General features: G+C 38.9%; 1 protein-coding gene across 2 annotated transcripts in view; it reads left to right on the top strand.

Annotated features, from left to right (window-relative positions):
* GALNT6 (polypeptide N-acetylgalactosaminyltransferase 6) overlaps nt 1–20,256 on the top strand; it is a 68,451-nt gene extending 48,195 nt beyond the window's left edge. For both annotated transcript variants that reach the window (XM_039331947.1, XM_039331948.1), the window contains exons 6-11: nt 7,087–7,204; nt 10,869–11,069; nt 11,618–11,749; nt 12,368–12,469; nt 16,013–16,165; nt 18,200–20,256. In XM_039331947.1, the coding sequence (XP_039187881.1) occupies nt 7,087–7,204; nt 10,869–11,069; nt 11,618–11,749; nt 12,368–12,469; nt 16,013–16,165; nt 18,200–18,313 (820 nt within the window). In that variant the 3' untranslated portion in view covers nt 18,314–20,256. The remainder of the gene's footprint in view (nt 1–7,086; nt 7,205–10,868; nt 11,070–11,617; nt 11,750–12,367; nt 12,470–16,012; nt 16,166–18,199) is intronic.
* Nucleotides 20,257–20,938: the final 682 nt, after the last annotated feature.

Raw genomic sequence — 20,938 nt, 5'->3', positions numbered from 1 at the left:
TTTTGTAAAAAAAAGTTCCATGCCTGTTTTTGGTGTGATTCCATGAACCTACCGAAGTTCTGTTTGTTGAGTAATGGATTCTCTTCTGCTCACCGGTGCCTGGAGAATGTATCCATATTTGAGCAGCAGGAGCTATTTCAGAACTTTGCTTTTGAGTTTGGTTTACTTTAAATATTTTATGTGAAAACACTTATCTCTGCAAGCATACTGAGCATAGTTTGTTATCTTTCGTTTTTCATCGGTGGGGCTATAGTTAAACAGCACTTATTCTGTTTTGATTTTCAGGTGCTCGTAAAAATCGCTTTATGGAGCTGATACTGGGCTCAAATCCTTTAAATTGTAGTTTAAAATCTAGATGTATTCCGAAAGCGTTTTAGCATCCTTTCACTATACATACACAATTTTTAAGACTTGTTTAAAAACCTTATAGTTATGTATGTACCTCCAGCAATACAAGTAGTCCAGTTGATAAATGAATCTGGGTTCCCCATTGATTTTGCTTGTCAGAAAGTCGCAAAAGGGGATTGCAACCGTCATAAATATGAACCACTTGCCAATCATCTGAATTGTGATCACGTGACCATGGGGATGCTGCAAGAGTCATAAGTGTGAAAACCGGTCATAAACCATTTTTTTTCAGTGCCATTGTAACTTTAAACGGTCACCAAATGGAACTGTTGTAAGTCGAGTACTACCTGTACAGGTAGTACTCGATTTAACAATCATTGATTAAGTGACCGTTCAAAGTTACAACGGCACTGAAAAAGGGGAGTTATGACTGTTTTTCACATTTACAGCTATTGTAGTATCCCCATGGTCACATGATCAAAATTTGGACACTTGGCCATTGGCATGTTGCCGTTTCCCTGGGGCCATGTCATCCCTTTCTGACGAGCAAAGTCGAGGGGAAGCCAGATTCACTTAACAACCGTATTTAACAATGAATGGCAAGAAAAGACGTAAAATGGGGCAAAGCTCACTTAACAACTGTCTTGCTTAGCAACAAAAATTTGGGACTCAGTTGTGGTCGTAAGTCGAGGACTACCTGCAATTCCTGTTGGACTGCATAAATCCCCGGTCCATGGACCAGTACCGGGCTGCAGCATGCCAGCAACCAGTCCACACAAACAATCAAAGCCCCATCCGCCAGATAAAGGAAGCACACGAAACCATGCTCCCTCCGGTCCATGGAAAAACCTCTCTTCACGGGACTGGTCGCTGGTGCCCAAAAGGTTGGGGACTCTGGCATAGATCCATAATATATTCATTACACACTTTTCCTCTCAATTCAGTATCTTGTGAGAATTTTTAAGTCGATGTATCCATTTTAATATTGGAATCCCAAGATATGTTTTGATCTAGGTAGGTAGATAGGGCAGGATAAAAATCTAATTATAATAATAACAACGTGTCTTACTAGTTCTGCTTGTCCCACTAGATCTGATAGCATTGACCTACTCAGGTCCCTCCCATCAAGCAGTGCCAATTGAAGGGAGCAAGCAAGTGTGGCTTCTCTGTTGTATCTGTCATGGTTCCGACAGATGAAATTCTTCAAAAGAACTTCGAGGCATTGTTTACCTTAAAGAATCTTTTATTTGGGAAACAGTATCGGCACTACATAGTTAAAGCCAAAAACTGAATTCCCCTCTCCTGCTTTGCACAAAGTAGCAAAGCACAATTCCCTCCTCCAATTAACAGTCATAAATCACATTCCCCAATTAGCTTGAAGCCCGGGCTTTCTCCCCAGCTCTCCAGCCGTCAAATCTTTATCAACTCTTGGATTCCCACGGCTGAGTTATTATTGTTATGACTAACTAGACTCTCATCCACATCCCCCCTTCCAGCATCAACTAACTCTAAAAGCGAAAGAATAAAATGGCTGCATTTCCATCTGTTGTCAAAGCAAGAACATCCGATGTTAGCAGAGTTGACAGTATCACTTTTTCCTGTAGAATAGATTGTTCTTCCCTCCCTCCCTTCCACCCAACCCTACGATTTGGGTGACTCCAGCCCTAGTAAAGTTCAGCTGTTCCCTCAAGCATTGGTCCAAAATGTTGATTGAATCCACCTCTAGGAAGCATGCTGCTTTACCAATTGGCATCTTCAGTTGTCAATTTCTCCCGCTATATTTTGATCAAGATTCTTTGGGGATTTATTTCTTTTTTATTTGTTGTTGTGAGTTGGGTGGCCATAGAATAACAGAACAGAATAACAGGTAGAAGGAACAAAAAAAAACTAAGTAAAAAGCAAAAGAGATTGATATCGCTCTCTGAATTTAGAAAGATTCATGTTCCAACTCCCATTTTCATTTACTATCTTTTAATTCACTCTCTTCCCCTTTCACAAATGGGCCAGTTCAGGGAGAATTCAAGGTTGGACACAGCAATAAATATTTATTACATTACCATGAAGCAAACAATGTAACTAAAACTGAGTGTTTTAGTTACAACAAAACATAAAATTCTCATATCATTTAGATAGAGTCTAATTGGCTCCAATATCTTTTTGAGAAGGAAATGATAAATTCTCCTTCAGCTCAAGCTTGGCTTCTGGTAACTTCATGGGCACATTCATACAGCTGCTGTATAATTATTGTTTTTTGGCAAACTGTACAAAAGTTGCTTGAAATTGTCTTCTTCTGTGATGCCTATTTGATTTCCAATATAGTCTGTATCCTGGGCATCCATGGACGTCTGCCACCCAAGCAGTAATCAAGCAACTGAGTCTTCTTTAGATGACGAGCCCAGATGAGGTCAGCTAGTTATCTTGGCAGATATTTAGTTAGTTAGTTAGTTAGTGTATGGCGATGTTACATTCGCCAGGAATACACTGCTATTACAACATAGTAGTTTGGCTGCCAGTGATTGCCAATCCATTCTGTTCATGCTTGCACACTATCCAGAATGCACCACAGAGTGGACTGGCTCCACACTCATAAGGTTTGACAGCGTTCTGCAGCATCCTCCGGGGGTTTTCCCACCACTGATACCACCTCACATTTGGGTGTCACATTTAGGCAGGTCTGGCACTGGTTGAATTCATATTACTGATCAAAGTGGTGTTTTCCCCCACCGAAATGGTACCTATTTATCTACCTGTTTGTAATCTGCTTTCGAACTGCTAGGTGGGGAGAAGCTGAGGCAAGAGATGGGAACTCATTCCTTCCACATGGTGCTAGTCTCAAACCACTGCAGCAAAGACCATCTCCAGTGTCACTAAGCCAAGCTACTGCACCTCTCATGTTTGGTGGGAAAACTTGCATGTACATTTCCAGACTGAGAGAAGTAAATGAAAGCGTCAGCATGTTGGTGCAGCAGGGGAGGGAATTTGCAGAAATAGAACAATATTGATTAATAAAATAAGCCATCTAAATCTAAAACAAGACCTTGAATTAGACCAGAAGCAAACTGGCATCCAATGCAGAGCAGAGTTGTAATGTGGGAGTACATATAACTTGCAGTGTTCTACACCAGCTGCAGTTTCCAAATACTGTTCAAGGGCAACTCCGTGTAGAGCACATTATAATAGTCCACTCTGGAAGTAACTAGGGCGTGAGTGATTGTGAGCCAATATAACAGAAAGACAGATAGTTTCCTTGGAGTATACTATTTACTCTATTTACTATTTACTATTACAATACTCTGGTACATATAATAAGATGGATGATATGGAATAGTCATTTTTTTCTCTGTGCTTCATCTTTTGTGTTTCACACTGATGCCACTAATCTCTAATCTGCCATTGGGATTGGCACAAATGTATTTTGCTCCTAAGCATTTGTCAGTGCACCTGATACTTAAATACTCCTGGCCACAATCTAGCACTGAACTGTGTGCACATGATTCCAAGTAGGCTTAAGGATGACTAAATTTGAATGAGACTGAGGGTTCTTTGAATTTTCCTTCCTGCCCACATCATTTTTAGACTATTGAGAAGGAAGGAAGGATGGAAGGAAGGAAGGAAGGAAGGAAGGAAGGAAGGAAGGAAGGAAGGAAGGAAGGAAGGAAGGAATTTTATTTTTAAACAGACATAATGCCTAAGTGGGATGCTCCTTTTTAAGGTGTTAATCTCATTCTTCAATAGGAAAAATGAAATTCCTCTTGACTGGAGGTTCTCCTGATATTTTGTGAAGCAGCAATATAATTCTTGTTTTGCTCTAGTTATGGGTGAACTGGTTCCAGATTTTTTTCCAGTCTGATTGATGATTGAAACTGATGCCATCATATTTACTGTTATATCAGCTGTTGGGTTTTATCTAATCAGTTCATGGGGCACTTTATTATGGCTCTCCAGGATTTCAATATTTTGTAAGATGTAAGAGCGCATGTAAACTGCATATTGTACTGCTGCTGAATTTTTTATTTTTTTATTTTATTTTTCCAAATGCAGAACATCTAATAATGAATTTGCATATTTGAACCAGAATTGAATTTTGAAATGTGTAGAAGCAGCCAACTATTTATGCAGCAACTCTCACAAAGCACAATGCTGGAAATGTTTAGAGTCCGTCTCAATATTAATGACACAAATATTACTGCTACATGGTTAAAAGATAATATCTGCTCTTGCAAAGGAATTTTAAAAGCTATGCCTCTGTCTTGCAAGATGCTAGAATTTCTAATGGAGAATACTCACCTCCTTTCACTTTTAGAATCTCTTATAGTTAATTAAATTAGGAATAAAAAAAACATTTGCAGTATTAATAGCCTTCTGCACTCCCCCGTACCACAACATCAGAAAAATAGGAATTGATTTATCTCCAAAGTGTCATTAGGTATAGTGCAAGGTTTATAAGCTGTCTGTGAGTCTCACAGTTCCTTGAGAGACAATGACAGGACCTTCCCCCCCCCCCCCATCAAAGCAGGATAATAAGGGCTGTGACATGAAAGAACCAAGGTTTATTCATTCCTCTTTCAAACTCTGCCAGCCCCTTGTCTCTCTTGGCAGTAGACAACTGAAGAGTCATTAAGGTAACCAGCCTCTCCACTTCTTAAAGCTTGAAATGACCTTGAAATTCATGATGCCAGCCACTTGATACCAGCTTGGCCCTCCTCCTTTCCAAGAGGGAGACAAAATCCTGTTCCTTTGGCCTCAAGTACAGCTCTTCTTTGTGCATAGGTCAAACAGGAGGCTGTTCTGTCTCAATGAAAGAGGCACAGAGGTTCCTTTTTGTTATTGCTTATGGAGAAAGAGAGAGAGAGAGAGAGAAAGACATTGGCAACTTGGCTTTTCAGCAGCTCCTAATCTCCTCTGCAACAGAGGGCTGGTTTCAGAGAAAACTTTGCTGAAGCTAGCTTCTGGTGCCAGTCTCAGCTTTTCTTTTCCTTAAAACAAATGAACATACAAAGAAGGGCAAATGATAACTAATAATGAAAGTAGTGCAATTGGCAAAATTCTATCTCCAAATACTCTAATTTGTTCCCAGCCTTTGCAGCAATGGTACCCAAGGACAAATAAAGGCCTTTTCTGCCTCTGAAGAGCTATCCTTGAAGCTCTTAAGGAACATGATCCATCCCAAGCACTGTGGCTTTTTTTTGTTGTTGTTTCGGATGTAGTTAATCAAGAACATGCCTCAAATTATCAAGTTTGAGTGTTCCCCCCCCATCTCATTAGCAGCTGCCATCTTGTCAGCAACTGTTTGAACTTCCTGGCAAAATATTTTGGACAAAAGATGGCAGAAGGTATGAGGGGGGAAAACAAGATTGTGTGAACATGTAAAACACACATGCCCAATCATGCATATTGAGTTCATTGTGTTTCGATTTTATATATATAGCCCTGCTTTTTGTCAATACAATGATTTATATTAAATAAAAATTTTACAAGCATCAGTTTGGTTTGGGGATTTTTTTAAAAAAAAAAAAGGTTGTAGATGATAATGATGTCTAAAAATGTTTTAGAGAGTGTGAGAGAAAGTGTTACTTTGCCTCCCAACACAGTATGATTTGTTTGTTCCTTTAAATGAAGGATTAGCATTCAGATAGGTGTGATTTGTGATTCTTGACTTTTCTGGTAACTGAAAGAGGAAATTGTGGGTACTGTTTGGGGAGGGTGTGTGTTTAGTTTAACGCTTTTGTTTCTTAAAATTCCATTTTTGTGCTTCCTTTTATACCAAAGATGCTTTCCATGTAATTCCAAAAAACTAAGATGTTTAGGATACTTGATAGAGAACTAGAAGCTACACAGAGGTTCAGCTTTTTGGACAATCAGTGGAAAAAACATTAAAATATCATTTATGTATTTTGAATATTCAAATATTCCAGCCATCCTCACATCTTTTGCCATACCTGTTTTCTAAAAAAAAAAACCAAAAAAAAAACCCTGAAACGAAGTACTATAGTAAAAGCCTGAGATCACTTCTCAAAGGTTGCTTCAGTACAAGGCTATTTGAAAGTTGCTTTTGATATAGTGCTGAGAAAGCCTTGCCTTCCAATTTATGTAATCTGCTTTGATCAAGGCTTCTCTAGAGCAGTGTTTCCCAAACTTGACAATTTTAAGGCATGTGGACTTCAACTCCCAGAATTCCACAGCCAGCGTTGCTGGCTGTGGAATTCTGGGAGTTGAAGTCCACATGCCTTAAAATTGTCAAGTTTGGGAACACTGGTCTAGACTCCAGTATCTCCTAGCACCCTTCTGTTGTCTACGCTAAATGGAGACACTAGAAATTCAACAGTATCTGGAGTGCCATACAATTTTTCCCTATTTTAGCCATTGTAACTATAGCATTTAGCACTTATATACCGCTTCATAGTGCTTTACAGCTCTCTCTAAGCAGTTTACAGACTCACCATAATGCCTCCAACAATCTGGGTCCTCATTTTATTTACTGACCTTGGAAGGATGGAAGGGCTGAGTCAACCTTGAGCCGATCAGGATCGAACTGTTGGCAGTGAACAGAATCAGCCTGCAGTACTACATTCTAACCACTCTGCCACCACGGCGCAGCTTGTAGCCCGGTTTGAGCTTTCCTTGACATTTCACTTAGAGTTGCAGAGAGAATGAAGACTGATTTCATTTTTTTCCATTCAGTAAATAATTTGCTTATCGGTGTTTTCATAATATTCCTATGCTTCTTCCTTTTTGCAGGACTCCTACATTTGCCGGTGGTCTCTTTGCGATTTCCAAGTCCTATTTTGAACATATTGGCTCCTATGATGATCAGATGGAAATCTGGGGAGGGGAAAATGTGGAGATGTCTTTTCGGGTAAGAAGGAAAGCTACAAAATATTCCTTGGTAGTGGAATATGATTGTCTAGATATAACTTTTTTTTAAAGGGGGGTTACCAGTTCTCTGAAAAAACTATATTTAGAGAGTAAATGAGAGGTAATCAATTTATTATTGCCTGATATCAGTAATGGTGAACCTTTTGGGTTCCACGTGTCAAAAATTTGGAAAATGCCTAACTTGACTTTGCTGGGATGTCACACACCTTGCACCCCCTGAAAAAAAGAGAAACAATTCTTTATATATTCATTTATTTTTTTAAAAAAATAACAGTGCAAGCATGGGTGGCACTATGTGTTGTATAACATAGACATTATATATTATAATATCAAATAATTGCAAAAATGAAATAGGAGTAAAACTCATTTTCAGAAAGTCTGTAGGCTGTGTGAAAGGACATCCCATTCTTGCACAGCCTCTGAATATTGCTTGAGAACAGAGCATACTTTTGAGACATTTTTAGGTGTTGACAAACACTAGCGTGTCACCCAAAACATCATGGCGTGTCACATTTGAACAGGTATCATAGGTTCGCCATCATTGTCTGATATGCTGATTCAGGATTTTGGAGTTAGATTTGTTGGTTTACTTTCTCCATGAGAGAACTAGATTGCATATATATCTTGAAAAATATGAAAATTTCAGAGTGAAAATCTATAAACTAATTAAAAGGCGAATATACAGCACCACCATTCACGCAAGCAGAACACAAATGAAGCTTTGTGCATGAGCGGAAGGCGCTTGTGTTTGCAGGCAAAGCTTCATTCACACGAACAGATGGTGCTTGCATGCAAAGCTCACACCAATGGAGCTGTATGTGTACACGGGCACCTGCCACACACACACACACACACACAAGCCCTGGTCTGGGCCACCAAGGTGGAAAGGTTGGGGACTGCTGCTTTAAATGGACCAACAAAGTTGTTGTCATGTTTCTTCATATAAGGATTATTTTATTTCTGCTTTGTTATGATTTTGGTTGTATTTACAACCTAACTCTTAAAAGGGGTGAATATGGTGTAAAGTAGTAGCAGTATCATATAACCTAACAGTGCATAGAATTTGTCACAATAAATTTAAAAATCAGGATAGGTCAACGTGGGATTGATTACATATATCCTGTGCACAATATCCTAGCTCTGTGCTTTCAAAACGGAATGGTGTTAGTGTGATAGTAGTAGCAATAGCAGCAGAAGAAAGTAATAATAAAGAAAGCAGTAAAAAGAAAGAAAAGGGAAGAAAATAGAAGTAGTAAAGAAAGCCGTAAAAAAAGTAAAGAAAGCAGAAGTAGTAAACAAAGTACCGTAGTATTTTTTTAAAAAAATGGCTCTGTTGCTATGGAAACAAAACATGAGGCTGACTGACTATTTCTTTGTATTTGGATTTGTAGTACCGACTGTCCATCTGGGAGTAAAACTTTCATTTGCTGTCCAATCCAGGGACAGTGATTACCATGCAGGTGCATTGATGCCATAGCATTGGTTCTTAAACTGTTTGGCCCAATTACCACTTTTCCTGCTTTCAAATCATTACCCCCACACAACCCCCCCCACACACACACATCCTGCTGTTTTACACAAGCATCTTGACAGCAGCAGTCCCAAACTGGATCCTCAGCTTAGAAACAAGCAATTACAAATGGTTCCATTACCCCCAGGATCCTCCACAATTACTCCCAGTTTAAGAGCAGTGTTCTATCAACTGATATTGAAGATACAATGAATTATAATTTGTTTCTCTAAGTATGCATTTGATCATAATGAAGAAGAAATAAACTAAGGATGTACAGAAGTTTTTTTCTTAATATATATTTTGCAGTGCAGATGTTTAAGCGGATGCTTTGTTGGTAACTTTGCACATAGAGTTTTTTTCAAAAAATGTTTAAAGCAAGATATAAAATGCTGTGTGGAGTGCCACCTTGTGGCAAAAAAGAACATGAGAAACAGGAATACTGGTGTTTGTTTTTTTTAAATGAGGTTAAGAAATTCTGGTTCTGCGTTGCAATTTCCTGTAGCTACTTGAAACAAATATAAGTTTTTCTCCCTTCAATAGGTACCTTTAAAATGAGACAGTTGTCTCAGATTAAATGAAAACACAGAAGCATTTGTTTAGCTTTTGTCTAACTAAAGTCAGGCCTAATGTTAAATTCAAGGTCACTATCCATCCAGGTTAATGCAAATGTTTATGTGTGCTTTCTGCTTTACTTTTGCTCTGGTGACATTTTCTCACCTAGCATTAAAAATATTATTATTAAAAATAATAAGACAAAAATCAATCCTAGCGGTGAACATGTTTTGCAAGACCAAGGATGGCAGAGGTATGGGCTCAGTTTTTCAGCCAAAGAGAGAACCAGAGTCCTTAAGTATGAATGTAAATCCCAAGGCACAAACATGAACTTGCCTCCCAAGCCTTGCTTGTGGCCTTGTTAAAAATGGCTACCAAGTTGTTTTAATGTGTCAGAGATGAAATTATTTATTACACGTTTAGTGTATTCCTTAATTCACAAACGTATTACTAATTAAATTAAATTAAATTAGATAAAGTTGGATTTTTCTCCTGGTCCTCAGTGGCTAAGAATGGCTCCCAGATGGGAGAAGATTACATGTTTTGCTTATTTTGTTTATTTTATTACTTATCCAATCCAGTTGCAGGTTGAGTAAATCTTTAACTAAAGCTATACCCCTCCGAGATTAAGATTCTTTGGAGAGTGATCCATTCTGGGTTGAACCAGTCCCAGGTTTTGGTCAGAGGAGATTAGAGGGTTGCACTTCCTCAGATTTGGAATGCTGTTGATCTTGGGAGCTCCTTGGTTTTCTGGGGCAGGATTCCAGAAAGGACCTCTCTCTTTTAAATTAGGGGAAAAAACTGGTATCAGACTTGAAAGGTATAGATCAGGGGTAGTCAACCTTGGCTCTTTTATGACTCGTGGACTTCAACTCCCAGAATTCCTGAGCCAGCTAAGCTCAGCTGGCTCAGGAATTCTGGGAGTTGAAGTCCACGAGTCATAAAAGAGCCAAGGTTGACTACCCCTGGTATAGATCTTTTCTCCTTAAGTTACTGCCTGCAAGCACAAGGCCGCCACTTCATCCTCCTAAGAAAAAGCTCCTTCTGCTGCTTGATGGCAGCCTCTCTCTTGAAGGGGCTTGCTTTTAGGTGGCTGGAATCTGATCCTGATTCCCGGTTCCTCTTTTAAAAAGAAAAGGCGTGTGAATTTTACATCTTATTTCCTTTGCCTGACTCTGACATTCAGCACATGACTTTGGGGTTTTCTAGTGCAGTGGTTCTCAACCTTTTTAATGCCGCGACCCCCCAACCGCTCGTAAGTCGAGGACTACTCAACTGGTGCAGCACCATTTGCAGAATGGGACTTTTGGCGGGCTCAGCAGGGCAGAGACAGCCTGGACATTCCTATTGGCTTTTGAAAGCCAATAGAATTAGACTCTATTCAAGAGAGTCTATTCTATTGGCTTTCGAAAGCCAATAGAATAAAAGGGAGTAGCACAGCTAAGGAAAAGGGGGGAAAAATGGCGGACTGCATTGTTTGGCGACACCCGTGAAATGGTCGTTCGACCCCAAATGGGATCCCGACCCACAGGTTGAGAACCACTTTTCTAGTGGTTTGAATGTTTTCTCTTCCCCTCAGGTCTGGCAGTGTGGAGGCCAGCTGGAGATTATTCCCTGCTCCGTAGTTGGCCATGTATTCCGTTCCAAGAGTCCACACACCTTCCCCAAAGGGACTCAAGTCATTTCTAGGAATCAGGTGCGCTTGGCAGAAGTCTGGATGGATGACTATAAGGAAATCTTCTACAGAAGGAACCAACAGGCCTCCCAGATGTCCAGAGAGGTATGAAGTACTTTCCTTGAGATCTACTTCCCTTAATGTACAAAATTGGTAGGTCTTGTCTTTAAATTCTAAATATTTGGTTTAATGGATTCTATTTCTGCTAAAGAAAGGCGAGATTCTCCAGCATAGTTGCTGGGAACCTTACCAAAGGAAGAGAAATTTTAGAGTATTTTCCAATTATTATTTCAAAGGCTTAGACACCCTGAGGTGACCTCATGTCTAGAACTGGAGTGACTAGCAAGAGATTTGGTACAAAAACAGATCAGTTTATAGATTATAAAATCAAGTTATAGCTTTATCCTTAAGGACTTCCAGGATCTAATGAGGGAGAGTAACTTGGTAGATCTCAGGGTGAGAAATTTCAATATCTGAAAGTAAGCATAGAAGTCAAGTTTTAGCTGGAACTGTCTCAAATTTAATCCATGGATTAAGCAAATCAAAGAATAAAGACATATTAGATTAGTTATTCTAGTAAACAAACTGAAAATAACTCCTTTGTTTGCTTTATGTGATTCTTTTTAAACATGCACATGTTATGGCTTTATTAGAAAACATATGGAGACCTCAGTGAACGATTGCAGTTGAAGGAAAAGCTACACTGTAAAAATTTCACTTGGTATCTGCAAACTGTCTATCCTGAGATCTTCATTCCAGACCTCACTCCAGCTTTCTATGGAGCGGTAAGTGAAAATACAACTTATCAAGATAACCTATAGAAATAACAGGGTGTCTGGATGAATAAAATCACTACAATTATGTGGGCATCTAGCAATATCAAGCACACTGAAGTCAAAAAGAAGGTTAGAAGTGAATATATCAAGAGAATGAAGAAGATCTTAAAGTCTAAAGTTGTTGGAGGATTGCAACTCAATCTGGGGACTAAATGAATTTGATATATTCGTGTGTGTGTGTGTGTTTGTGTGTGTGTGTTCGTGTGTGTGTGTGTGTGTATGTGTTATAAATGCACTCTCAAGCTGGCTTACAGCTGATTGAAAGACCTAAGGAAACAAATTTATCTTTATTTGAGTGTGCATTTCCCATTCAAGCTGTTCTTGCCATTGACTGAGTATTTGAATGTTCATAAATATTCTAATTCCTAAAAGGATTTATTGACTCTTGTCAGTGTAAAGTACTTAGAGGCAAATTGAACTCAGAAGGGAGATAAAAGAATTTATATGTCTAGTAAAAGAACGCAAAATTTAAAAAGCACTCTTGTCTAAGGTGTTTAGCTAAAACTCGAAGCTTTGTATGGGTTCAGTTAATATGCTCCTAATTTTATTAAATCTATTCCACTACAGATTAGAAATGAAGGTGCTCAGCAGTGCCTGGATGTTGGAGAAAACAACCATGGTGGAAAGCCTTTAATTTTGTATCCCTGTCATGGGATGGGAGGCAACCAGGTATGGGCTTCGTGAAAATGTACCTCTTATCTCTCTTCCTGCAAACATTGAACCCAGGTTATCAAAAAGAGGAAGCAAATAAAGAATCTTTGCTGAAAGTAGAATGATTGCAGGAATTGAAAGTATTCCATACTTTTATGAAGGAAGTATTAGAACATGGATTAATACTATAACTAGAACATAGAGGAATGAAAAATAGATATAAAGAAGCATAATGTTAAAGTTGCTTGGAAAGGTATGCTGCAAAGAGCCATGGAAGCATTGGGAGTTACAGTAATATGAAATATTAAAATTTATGAGGTAAAAGTTGCTATGAATGGCTGACGGTTGTAGAAATGTGGATGAGAAATTATATATCACAAAAAAGATCATTTCTAAGAACAATGACAATAAGCGACAGCTAAGATTAAAAGAGCAGATGAAATACAGACAGATATGATGAAAATAAAATTGCTTTAGAAGAGGGCTAAATAATGAATATTCAGCAGAGTAGATAAAATTGCAGCAAAAGGGAAGACATTATTTTGACTGAGACTGAAGTGAGAGAATGAGTTATTTTAGAGATTTATTTTTAAAAAAAAATATTAAGTTTTAACTAGAATAATAAAACTATTATCTTTAGAAAGAGAGAGAGACAGGAACAGACTGAGAAAAGAAAGTTTAAAAAAAACCCTCCTCCCCTCAAGAAAGTGAGTTCCCACCACCATTATGGCAAGTATAAACAATTTCATGATCTCTTCACCTCCTCTTAGCTAACAAATATAAAACTTTCCACCCATAACCTACCTCTTAATGATAGGCAAATCAATAAGTAATGTCTCTTTCAAACCTGTTGCCAGTAAAAGATCTAAACAAATATCTGGGATTTTAACATTAATATATATAAAACTCAACATTCCATATCTCAACCATAAGAAAATCCTATTTAAAGTTATAAAATGGTCCCAATATCATAATATAAACAAAACAATCCAATTTTAACATGACAAAAAGAGACCATTTCTCCTTTATAAAGGACAAGCTCTCATACACAATTTTATCAACTTACCGTGTTCAAATAAACATTCCATATTTCCACTTTAAACTATAAACACACCCACATTTCAAAATAAAGTAATCCCATTATCCTAATATAAACAAGACTATAATGTAACAGCGAGAAATAATTTTCCTTTAAAAAGACAAGTCCTCTAAACTTTCTTAGTTTAAATTTAAAAAAAAACACCAGTTAAATGCAAAGCCAGTTTATGTAGTATAAAGTTAGGATTACATAAAATAAGTATAGGAAAAAGCTTTTACATCATATTACAGTAAATGTAAGCAAATCCAGTATAACACATTTTTCCAATTAAATTAAGAATAAATCCAGAAAAAGCCACCCGAAATAACATATCTCATTTTATCCCTGGTTGAATAAACCAACTTTGTAATCCTTTATCTTTTATACAGGGCAGTCTTTCTCTGTAATCCATTGAGATGGTTGTCGATCGTTATTGCAAATTTCTTTACAACTGTCTGTTTTATAAATACAACAAAAGGAAATTATTCCAACCATTCTCTGGGATTATCGTTTTCATATCCTTCATTTTTAAAACCTCATCCAGTTTTTTTCTTTATATCTGGTGACAATTTCTTATTCAGATTCTCATTCATACTTTCTTCAAATAATTTTTGCTGCATATTTCGTTCTGTAAACATCTTCATCTAGAAACAAGCTCTTCCCAAGAAGGCACAACGTGGATGACATTGAATCAAATTCATGATGCGGGTCCCTGTGCACTTCCTTAAAGATGTTCCTAGTTTCCTAGACCCTAGTTCAATCTCAAAACGTTTTTTCTTTCCCACAGGCATACATTTAAAGATCTTAATATTCAAAGTTCTAAGAACTCCAACATTTATCTAACTGTTCTCATTGATTTTTATCTAGTCTCCCACCTCCTCTTTCTTAGGGAAGGTGGTTGAGAAGATGGTCACAATGCAGCTGTAGAGGAGCTTGGATGAGATGGATTATCTGGATCCCTTCCAGTCAGGTTTCAGGCCCAAATACAGGAAAGAAATTGTGTTAGTCAGGCTTTTGGATGACCTCTGGCAGGAGCGGGATGGAGGTAGTACATCCATCCTGGTTCTTTTTGACTTCTGGGCAGCCTTCGATACCATTGGATCCTTTTGGTATCCTTTTGGATCAGCTGGGGATGGAGGGGGGCACACTTTTGTGCTGGTTCACCTCCTTCCTCCATGACCCGTTCCAAGCGGTGCTGATTGGGAGCAAAAGGTCCAGCCCACAGCTCACAGTAGCCAAGCTGGGAGGGGATCAGGGCATGAGCGATGGACCAAAGGGCCTTCCAATCCAAGCTAAAGTGCAACTGGTGCACCACATGGAGCTGTGCAAAGGCCCCTTTGGTCACAGCTGCCACTTGCCTCTTACTCTTTAAGAAGAAGCTTAGCTCAAGAGAAGGCCCAGATGGTGCACCACTCCTGAAGGGAGAAGTCTTATACAAGAATTTAGATGAAACTCCCTGGGTCCATGGGATCCTAATATATATGCATTCAGTCTTGGTAGGATTGATTTCGAATCAGTTCCATCCAACCCAGCCCTGCCCAGATTCTAAATGCTGGGATAAGACCTCAACAACCTCACTGTTATTTATAAGAGTAAACCTCTGCCCATTTTTTTTTATTAGTGGGAATTTGAAATGTCAGGAAGGCACAAAGTAAGTTGAATGGGTTATTTAAGAAGCTGGTTTGTCCAAAAAGAGAGAGGGTCAAGGATGGATGAACGTAGCCTGAATAGAAAGTAATCAGTACAAATAGTCCTCGACTTATGACCACAATTGAGCCCAAAATCTCTGTTGCTAAGCGAGACGGCTATTGTGAATTTTGCCCCATTTTATGTCCTTCCTTGCCACAGCTGTTAAGTGAATCACTGCAGTTGTGAAGTTAGAAACATGGTTGTTAAGTGAATCTGGCTTTGCTTGTCAGAAGGCCACAAAAGGTGATCACGTGACCCTGCAACCGTCCTAAATATGAGTCAGTTGCCAAGCATCTGAATTTTGGTCATGTGATGATGTGGGGATGCTGCAGCGGTCATAAGTGTGAAAAATAGTTATGTTTCAGTGCGGAATGGTCATTAAATGAACTGTTGTAAGTTGAGGACTACCTGTATAAAAGAAATATATGGAGAGGTTTGGTCATATATAGACAAGGAATAATTTAAGTATCTGAAGGAAAAGTAAATGAGCTGAGAGAAAATGGAGAGCTGAAAAAATAGTAGTTGGATGGAGTTTATGAGATCCTAAAAGAGAGAGAGAGAGAGAGAGAGAGAAGGAGGAGGAGGAGGAGGAGGAGGGAGGCACTCTAAAGAGTGAATGGCAATGTAGGAAATATATGGAGATGGTGCAGTGATTTGGGAAGACAAAAAAGTCTAGAAATGTAATGAACAATGTTGGTGTAGTGGAGTATTAAAATCTCCTTTAGAAAAATATTAAAATTTTGGCTTTGTTTCTAATAGTAAAAGCTTCTTATCCCTCCCTGTTTTGCTTTTAGTATTTTGAATACACATCCCAGCGAGATCTGCGACACAACATTGGCAAGCAGCTCTGCCTCCGAGCCAAGAAGGGGGCTGTTGAGTTGGGAGACTGTCACTATACAGGGAAACACTCCCGAGTGCCAGAAAATGAAGAATGGGAACTGACACATGTGAGTTTAATCTGTGAAGTTTCAGATAAATATGCTTTTCTTTAACTCATCTCTTTCCAGATCAGCTATTTCTGCCTGCAGCCAGTCTCACATTACTTGCCAGCCAAATATTTCTTACTGTGGCTGGGAACTATACAATTACATAGAATTCATATAAAAGACAGTTCAGAACATAATGCCTTTCCTGGTAAGAAGTCTATTAACACATCTGGTTACTAAAATTGCACTGACAATTAAAAATACAATTTCAGAGTCAGTTTTGTAGGTCCCCATTTGTATTACTGTGAAAAAACTGAGCTCTTCCTTCAAAAGAAAATCTGAAGCAAGAGTAGCATATGAGGGTGGCTGGTGGTAATAAGAACTTTAGGAAATACCTGAAGCCATAGATGATGACTTCAGTCTCTGCTACAAAGATCATGGCTTTTTCTGCCATGGCACCGGCCTCTGGAACATCCTCATCCAAGGTGAGGCTGGCCCCATCCTCGGTAGCTTCCAGAAATCCCTCAAAATGTGGCTATGTCAAAAGGCTTAAGGGAAATTAAATTTACTGAGATGGCTACATTGCTTGTAACATTTGAAGATGCTTTTTCCTAGTCTTTTTAATAATATTGTTGCTTTTATTATGGTATGTTTGCTTTAAAAAAAAAACTATGGTATCCCATCTTTTGTATGTTCAGATTTTTTGTATGTCACCCAGAGTCCTATTTGTGAGATGGGCAGATATATAAAAAGAAAGGAGGGAGGGAGGGAGGGAAGGAAGGAAGGAAGGAAGGAAGGAAGGAAGGAAGGAAGGAAGGAAGGAAGGAAGGAAGGAAGGAAGGAAGGAAGGAAGGAAGGAAGGATAAAATTAGATTTCTGTCAGTTTTCTTTGAGAGTAAAAAAAAGCTGGATAAGGGGAAAGGTGAAATTTATATATTTAATTTATATGCTGCCCATGTCACTATCAGGCAACTTTGGGCAAAATAGCAAAAGACATTTGAACAGAAGGAGTCTGCCAAATTTTGATTACACTAGCTAGGCATGCTTATTGATGCAGTGAAGCCAAATTAAACATTTGAAAAATGGGGTTTTTTTTTAAGAATTCCTTAAATCCTCTTTGGAGTTAATGCCCAATCAACCGTATTCTTAACCATTGCCTGATTTTATTCTGAAGAGAGAGAGAAACAACAACCATCACCTAGCAGTCAACCAGAAGAGCTGCTCAGTTTTCATTTTGTAGCTGTGGGAGTTAAATGAAGTTTCAAGACCAGATAAATATTTAAGGAGATAGTTCATGTGTGTACTTAAATGTTGCTGAAACCTTGTGAATCTCCTCATCCCTTGTCTTTCTCCAAAGTCCATAGAAGGTTTTTTTAAAGAAAGATAAATTTTCACAAAAGAGGCTGTTTGGTTAAGCCCTCCAGATGTGAACCAGCATTGGCAGTTCAGATGATGTCATGGAGGGTTAAGAAGCGGAAGTCTAATTCCATCTTCAGATATCATGATTTTGTCAGTGCAGAAGCTGGGAGGGATATATTTCCACCCATATCTGCACATAAAAGAATTGCTTTTCCCCCTCACACCTGCAGATGAGAGAAGTTCTCCTCCTTTTGCTACCTGCTACACAGGAAGTGGTTTGAGTGTGCTCCAGGTGGTGATATTAAATGTGGCTGTTACTAGCTTTAACTGCACCACTTTTCTCAAAGGGTAGGGCATAGGTTGATTACATGGGAGCCCAGACTGGAAGGTGGTCCGCGTGAAAGCATGTCCAGCATGCCCTGTCCTTTTGTGTAGAGCAGAGGCATGCTGACTGAGGAATTCTGGGAGTTAAAGTCCACAAGTCATAAAGGGCCAAATTTGAAGACCCCCGGTGTAGAGCACCTTCCTGGCTTAACAGAACCTCTAGCTTTAGAATTTCCCTCCAAGAAACAAAAAAGAGATATTAAAGTTCTACTCCCAGAATTCCTAGCCACCTTAGCCAGTGGAGTCTTTGATATGTTCTATCTCAACAGTATGCCTTTTTTTTGTTTGTTTTTTTGTTTTGTTTTGTTTTAGGATCACCTGCTTAAGAATGTAGCAATTAATTGGTGTTTGTCTGCAAGAGGTGAGCATCCATCCATGACTCCCTGCAACACTGCAGATGCTCATCAGATTTGGCACTTCAGCTAAAGAGGCCAAGAAAAAGACCCAAGCAGCTCTGGAATGCATCTCCTGTCAAAGCTCCCATTCTTCTGAACTCACTTTCCAGCAACAGTACATTTCAGGAAACAAGAAGGAGAACCAATTTGCTGCATAACCCAAAATTTGCCTGTAACAACACTCTTGTGCCTTTTGTAATAAGAAGGTCAAAACAGCCAACCTTAGTATTTCGGTTTATTTGGGCTTTCTTGATAAAAAAAAAATAACAAGCTGGTATGTTTGCTCTTTAGAATACTAGATATATTATCAGTCAAAGTTCCACACTCTGAGGCAAACTATACTGGTGATGTTCATAGGGCTATAGAGAAAAGGTGGCCATCGGCCAGATGTGAACTCAAAACATTTCCCTAATTTTTTATGTTGTATTATAGGAAGTAGTGATTTGAGGCTCAGTCCTAAGGAATAAATTGTCTGTGTATAGTTTAGAGAATAATTGGATGCCAAAGATAATGACTTTAATATGTTACATAGGAAACACGGCTTCTGACAATACTGAGCATTGGAAGGAAAAATCTCCACAATTCTAATGCTTTCTCAACTGTCTTAAAGGTCTCTGCACTGACATGCAGGTGAGCAGCAAAGGCTTCCAAAGGCTCAGTGCAGCCATCTGCAATTAAAATGGTAACTGCTTGGCCTGCAGTGTTGTTGTGCGACTGAAATCCTAGCCCCTTTGCACAGGTTGCGGCCTGTGTTTTACCTCACGCTTTGGAATTTTTGCCAGCATGCTGCAGGTAGCAACTGATGACACTGTGGAAGAATTAAAACTGTGTCTTCTAGCTGTTCAGTCCTCTCCCAGCAAATTGAGAAGGAATGCAGTAAGGTTTTGTCACTTCTGAATGGCCCCATATCTAAGCTTCAGGTGCCTTTTGTCCTTCTCCTAACTCCTACTGACTAGGCCAGGGGTAGGCAACCTTGGCTCTTTTAGCTGGCTCAGGAATTCTGGGAGTTGAAGTCCACGAGTCATAAAAGAGCCAAGGTTGCCTACCCCTGGCCTAGGCCTTCGGAAGGCTGCCACTTGCTTCCATTCTTCATGACTAAACACGACCCAGCCTGACTTTCTTAGATTGCAGTGGTGAGATGGTATCTGGCTTGATTTCAGATACATCCACAGCCTTAGCTGTACACTGCAGTGCCGGGAATAAGGAAAGCTGCTAATGTGCCTTAAAAAAAACAAAAACAAAATACTAGCAGAGCAAGAAGCTGTATCTCATGAGAAACTAGCTGCCAAACTAATTGCTTACTCACATGAGCGATGGGAGTTAAAGTAACTCAAAAACCAAATTTTGGGTGTGTCTGTGTACATTTGTGTTTGCATTTTGTTGACAAGAAATACCCACCAGGAAAGCAACTCCAGTAAAGTGATCATGGTTACTGCTAATCACAGTGATCTGCTAAACCAAAAAATTGCCCCTTATTACTTGTTTGTAATGTTTTTAAGAAAACACTCAGATGTACATTTCTTGAATTTCCTCAGATAAGGGGCAGGAGGGAAAGAATCCTCTCTCTAACTTTCTCATAACTGACAATGCTGGTAATACTTGTAATTTATAAATAACTAGCATTTTCACCTTCAATGGAATGTATAAGTCCAAAGGGAAAAATAAATTCTGGATTTTTGTAAGTACTGGGTGTTTTATGAACAAACCAAACTTTTAAATGTTGATTGGTTGACAATACAGATCAAAATCTATCTGTGCACGATTCCATCTTTCCATTTTGTAAGGGACAAGGCTGGTTTCTGTACAATTATTTTAGCATTTTTGAAGAATGGCGACACAGTGAAAGGACTTAGATTTTGAATGCAGAAGGTTTTGGTTCATTTGCAGGGGAAAAAATTTCAGTTGAAACAAAGTCTTGCTCTGGTAATCCTGACTGGAAATAATAAAGCTGATAACTATTTTATGAGAAAATTATTTCTGTGTTGGGTTCATTTTCTTTTCACTATTATTCTGCATTTCTTTATAGAGCACACTCCCCCCCCCCCCCCAGCTCCATTCTTCAGTGACACTATTTCATTTAAAGGAGATTGGGAGTCATACAAGCTATACAAGTAGTTTTCCTGCTTGGGGGGGGGGGGGCCTGGACTAGAAGATCTCCAAGGTCCCTTCCAGATTCTATTCTATTCTATTCTTCAGTTTACAGCCACAACTGAGCCCAAAATTTATGTTGCTAAGCAAGGCAGTTTGATTCCATTTTACAATATTTATTGCCACAGTTGTTAAGCGAATCACTGCAGTAGTTAGGTGAATCAGGCAGTCATTAAATGAATCTGGCTTCCCCCATTTGCTCATCAGAAGCCAGCTGAGAAGGTTACAAACAGTGGTCACATGATCCCCGGGACAGTTCAGTTGTCATAAATACATGGCAGTTGTCAAGCGCCTGAGGTTTGATCACATGACTATGGGGATATTGCAAAGGTCATAAGTGTGAAAACTGGTTGTAAGTCCCTTTTTTTCAGTGCCATTGTAACTTCTAATGATCACTAAATGAATGGTTGTAAACAGTGCTTTTTTTCTAAAAAAAAAAAAAAAGGTGGCGGAACTCACACACGTCATACAACCCACCTTGCCTACCCTACAAGGTTTCATTCAAAAA

This window comes from Crotalus tigris, unplaced genomic scaffold (genome assembly GCF_016545835.1).
Source record: "Crotalus tigris isolate CLP2741 ecotype Arizona unplaced genomic scaffold, ASM1654583v1 scf7180000024441.2113493, whole genome shotgun sequence".
In the NCBI taxonomy this organism is placed as follows: domain Eukaryota; kingdom Metazoa; phylum Chordata; class Lepidosauria; order Squamata; family Viperidae; genus Crotalus; species Crotalus tigris.
The sequence above is the reverse complement of the archived record's forward strand: the minus strand, read 5'-3'. Positions and strand labels throughout refer to the sequence as shown.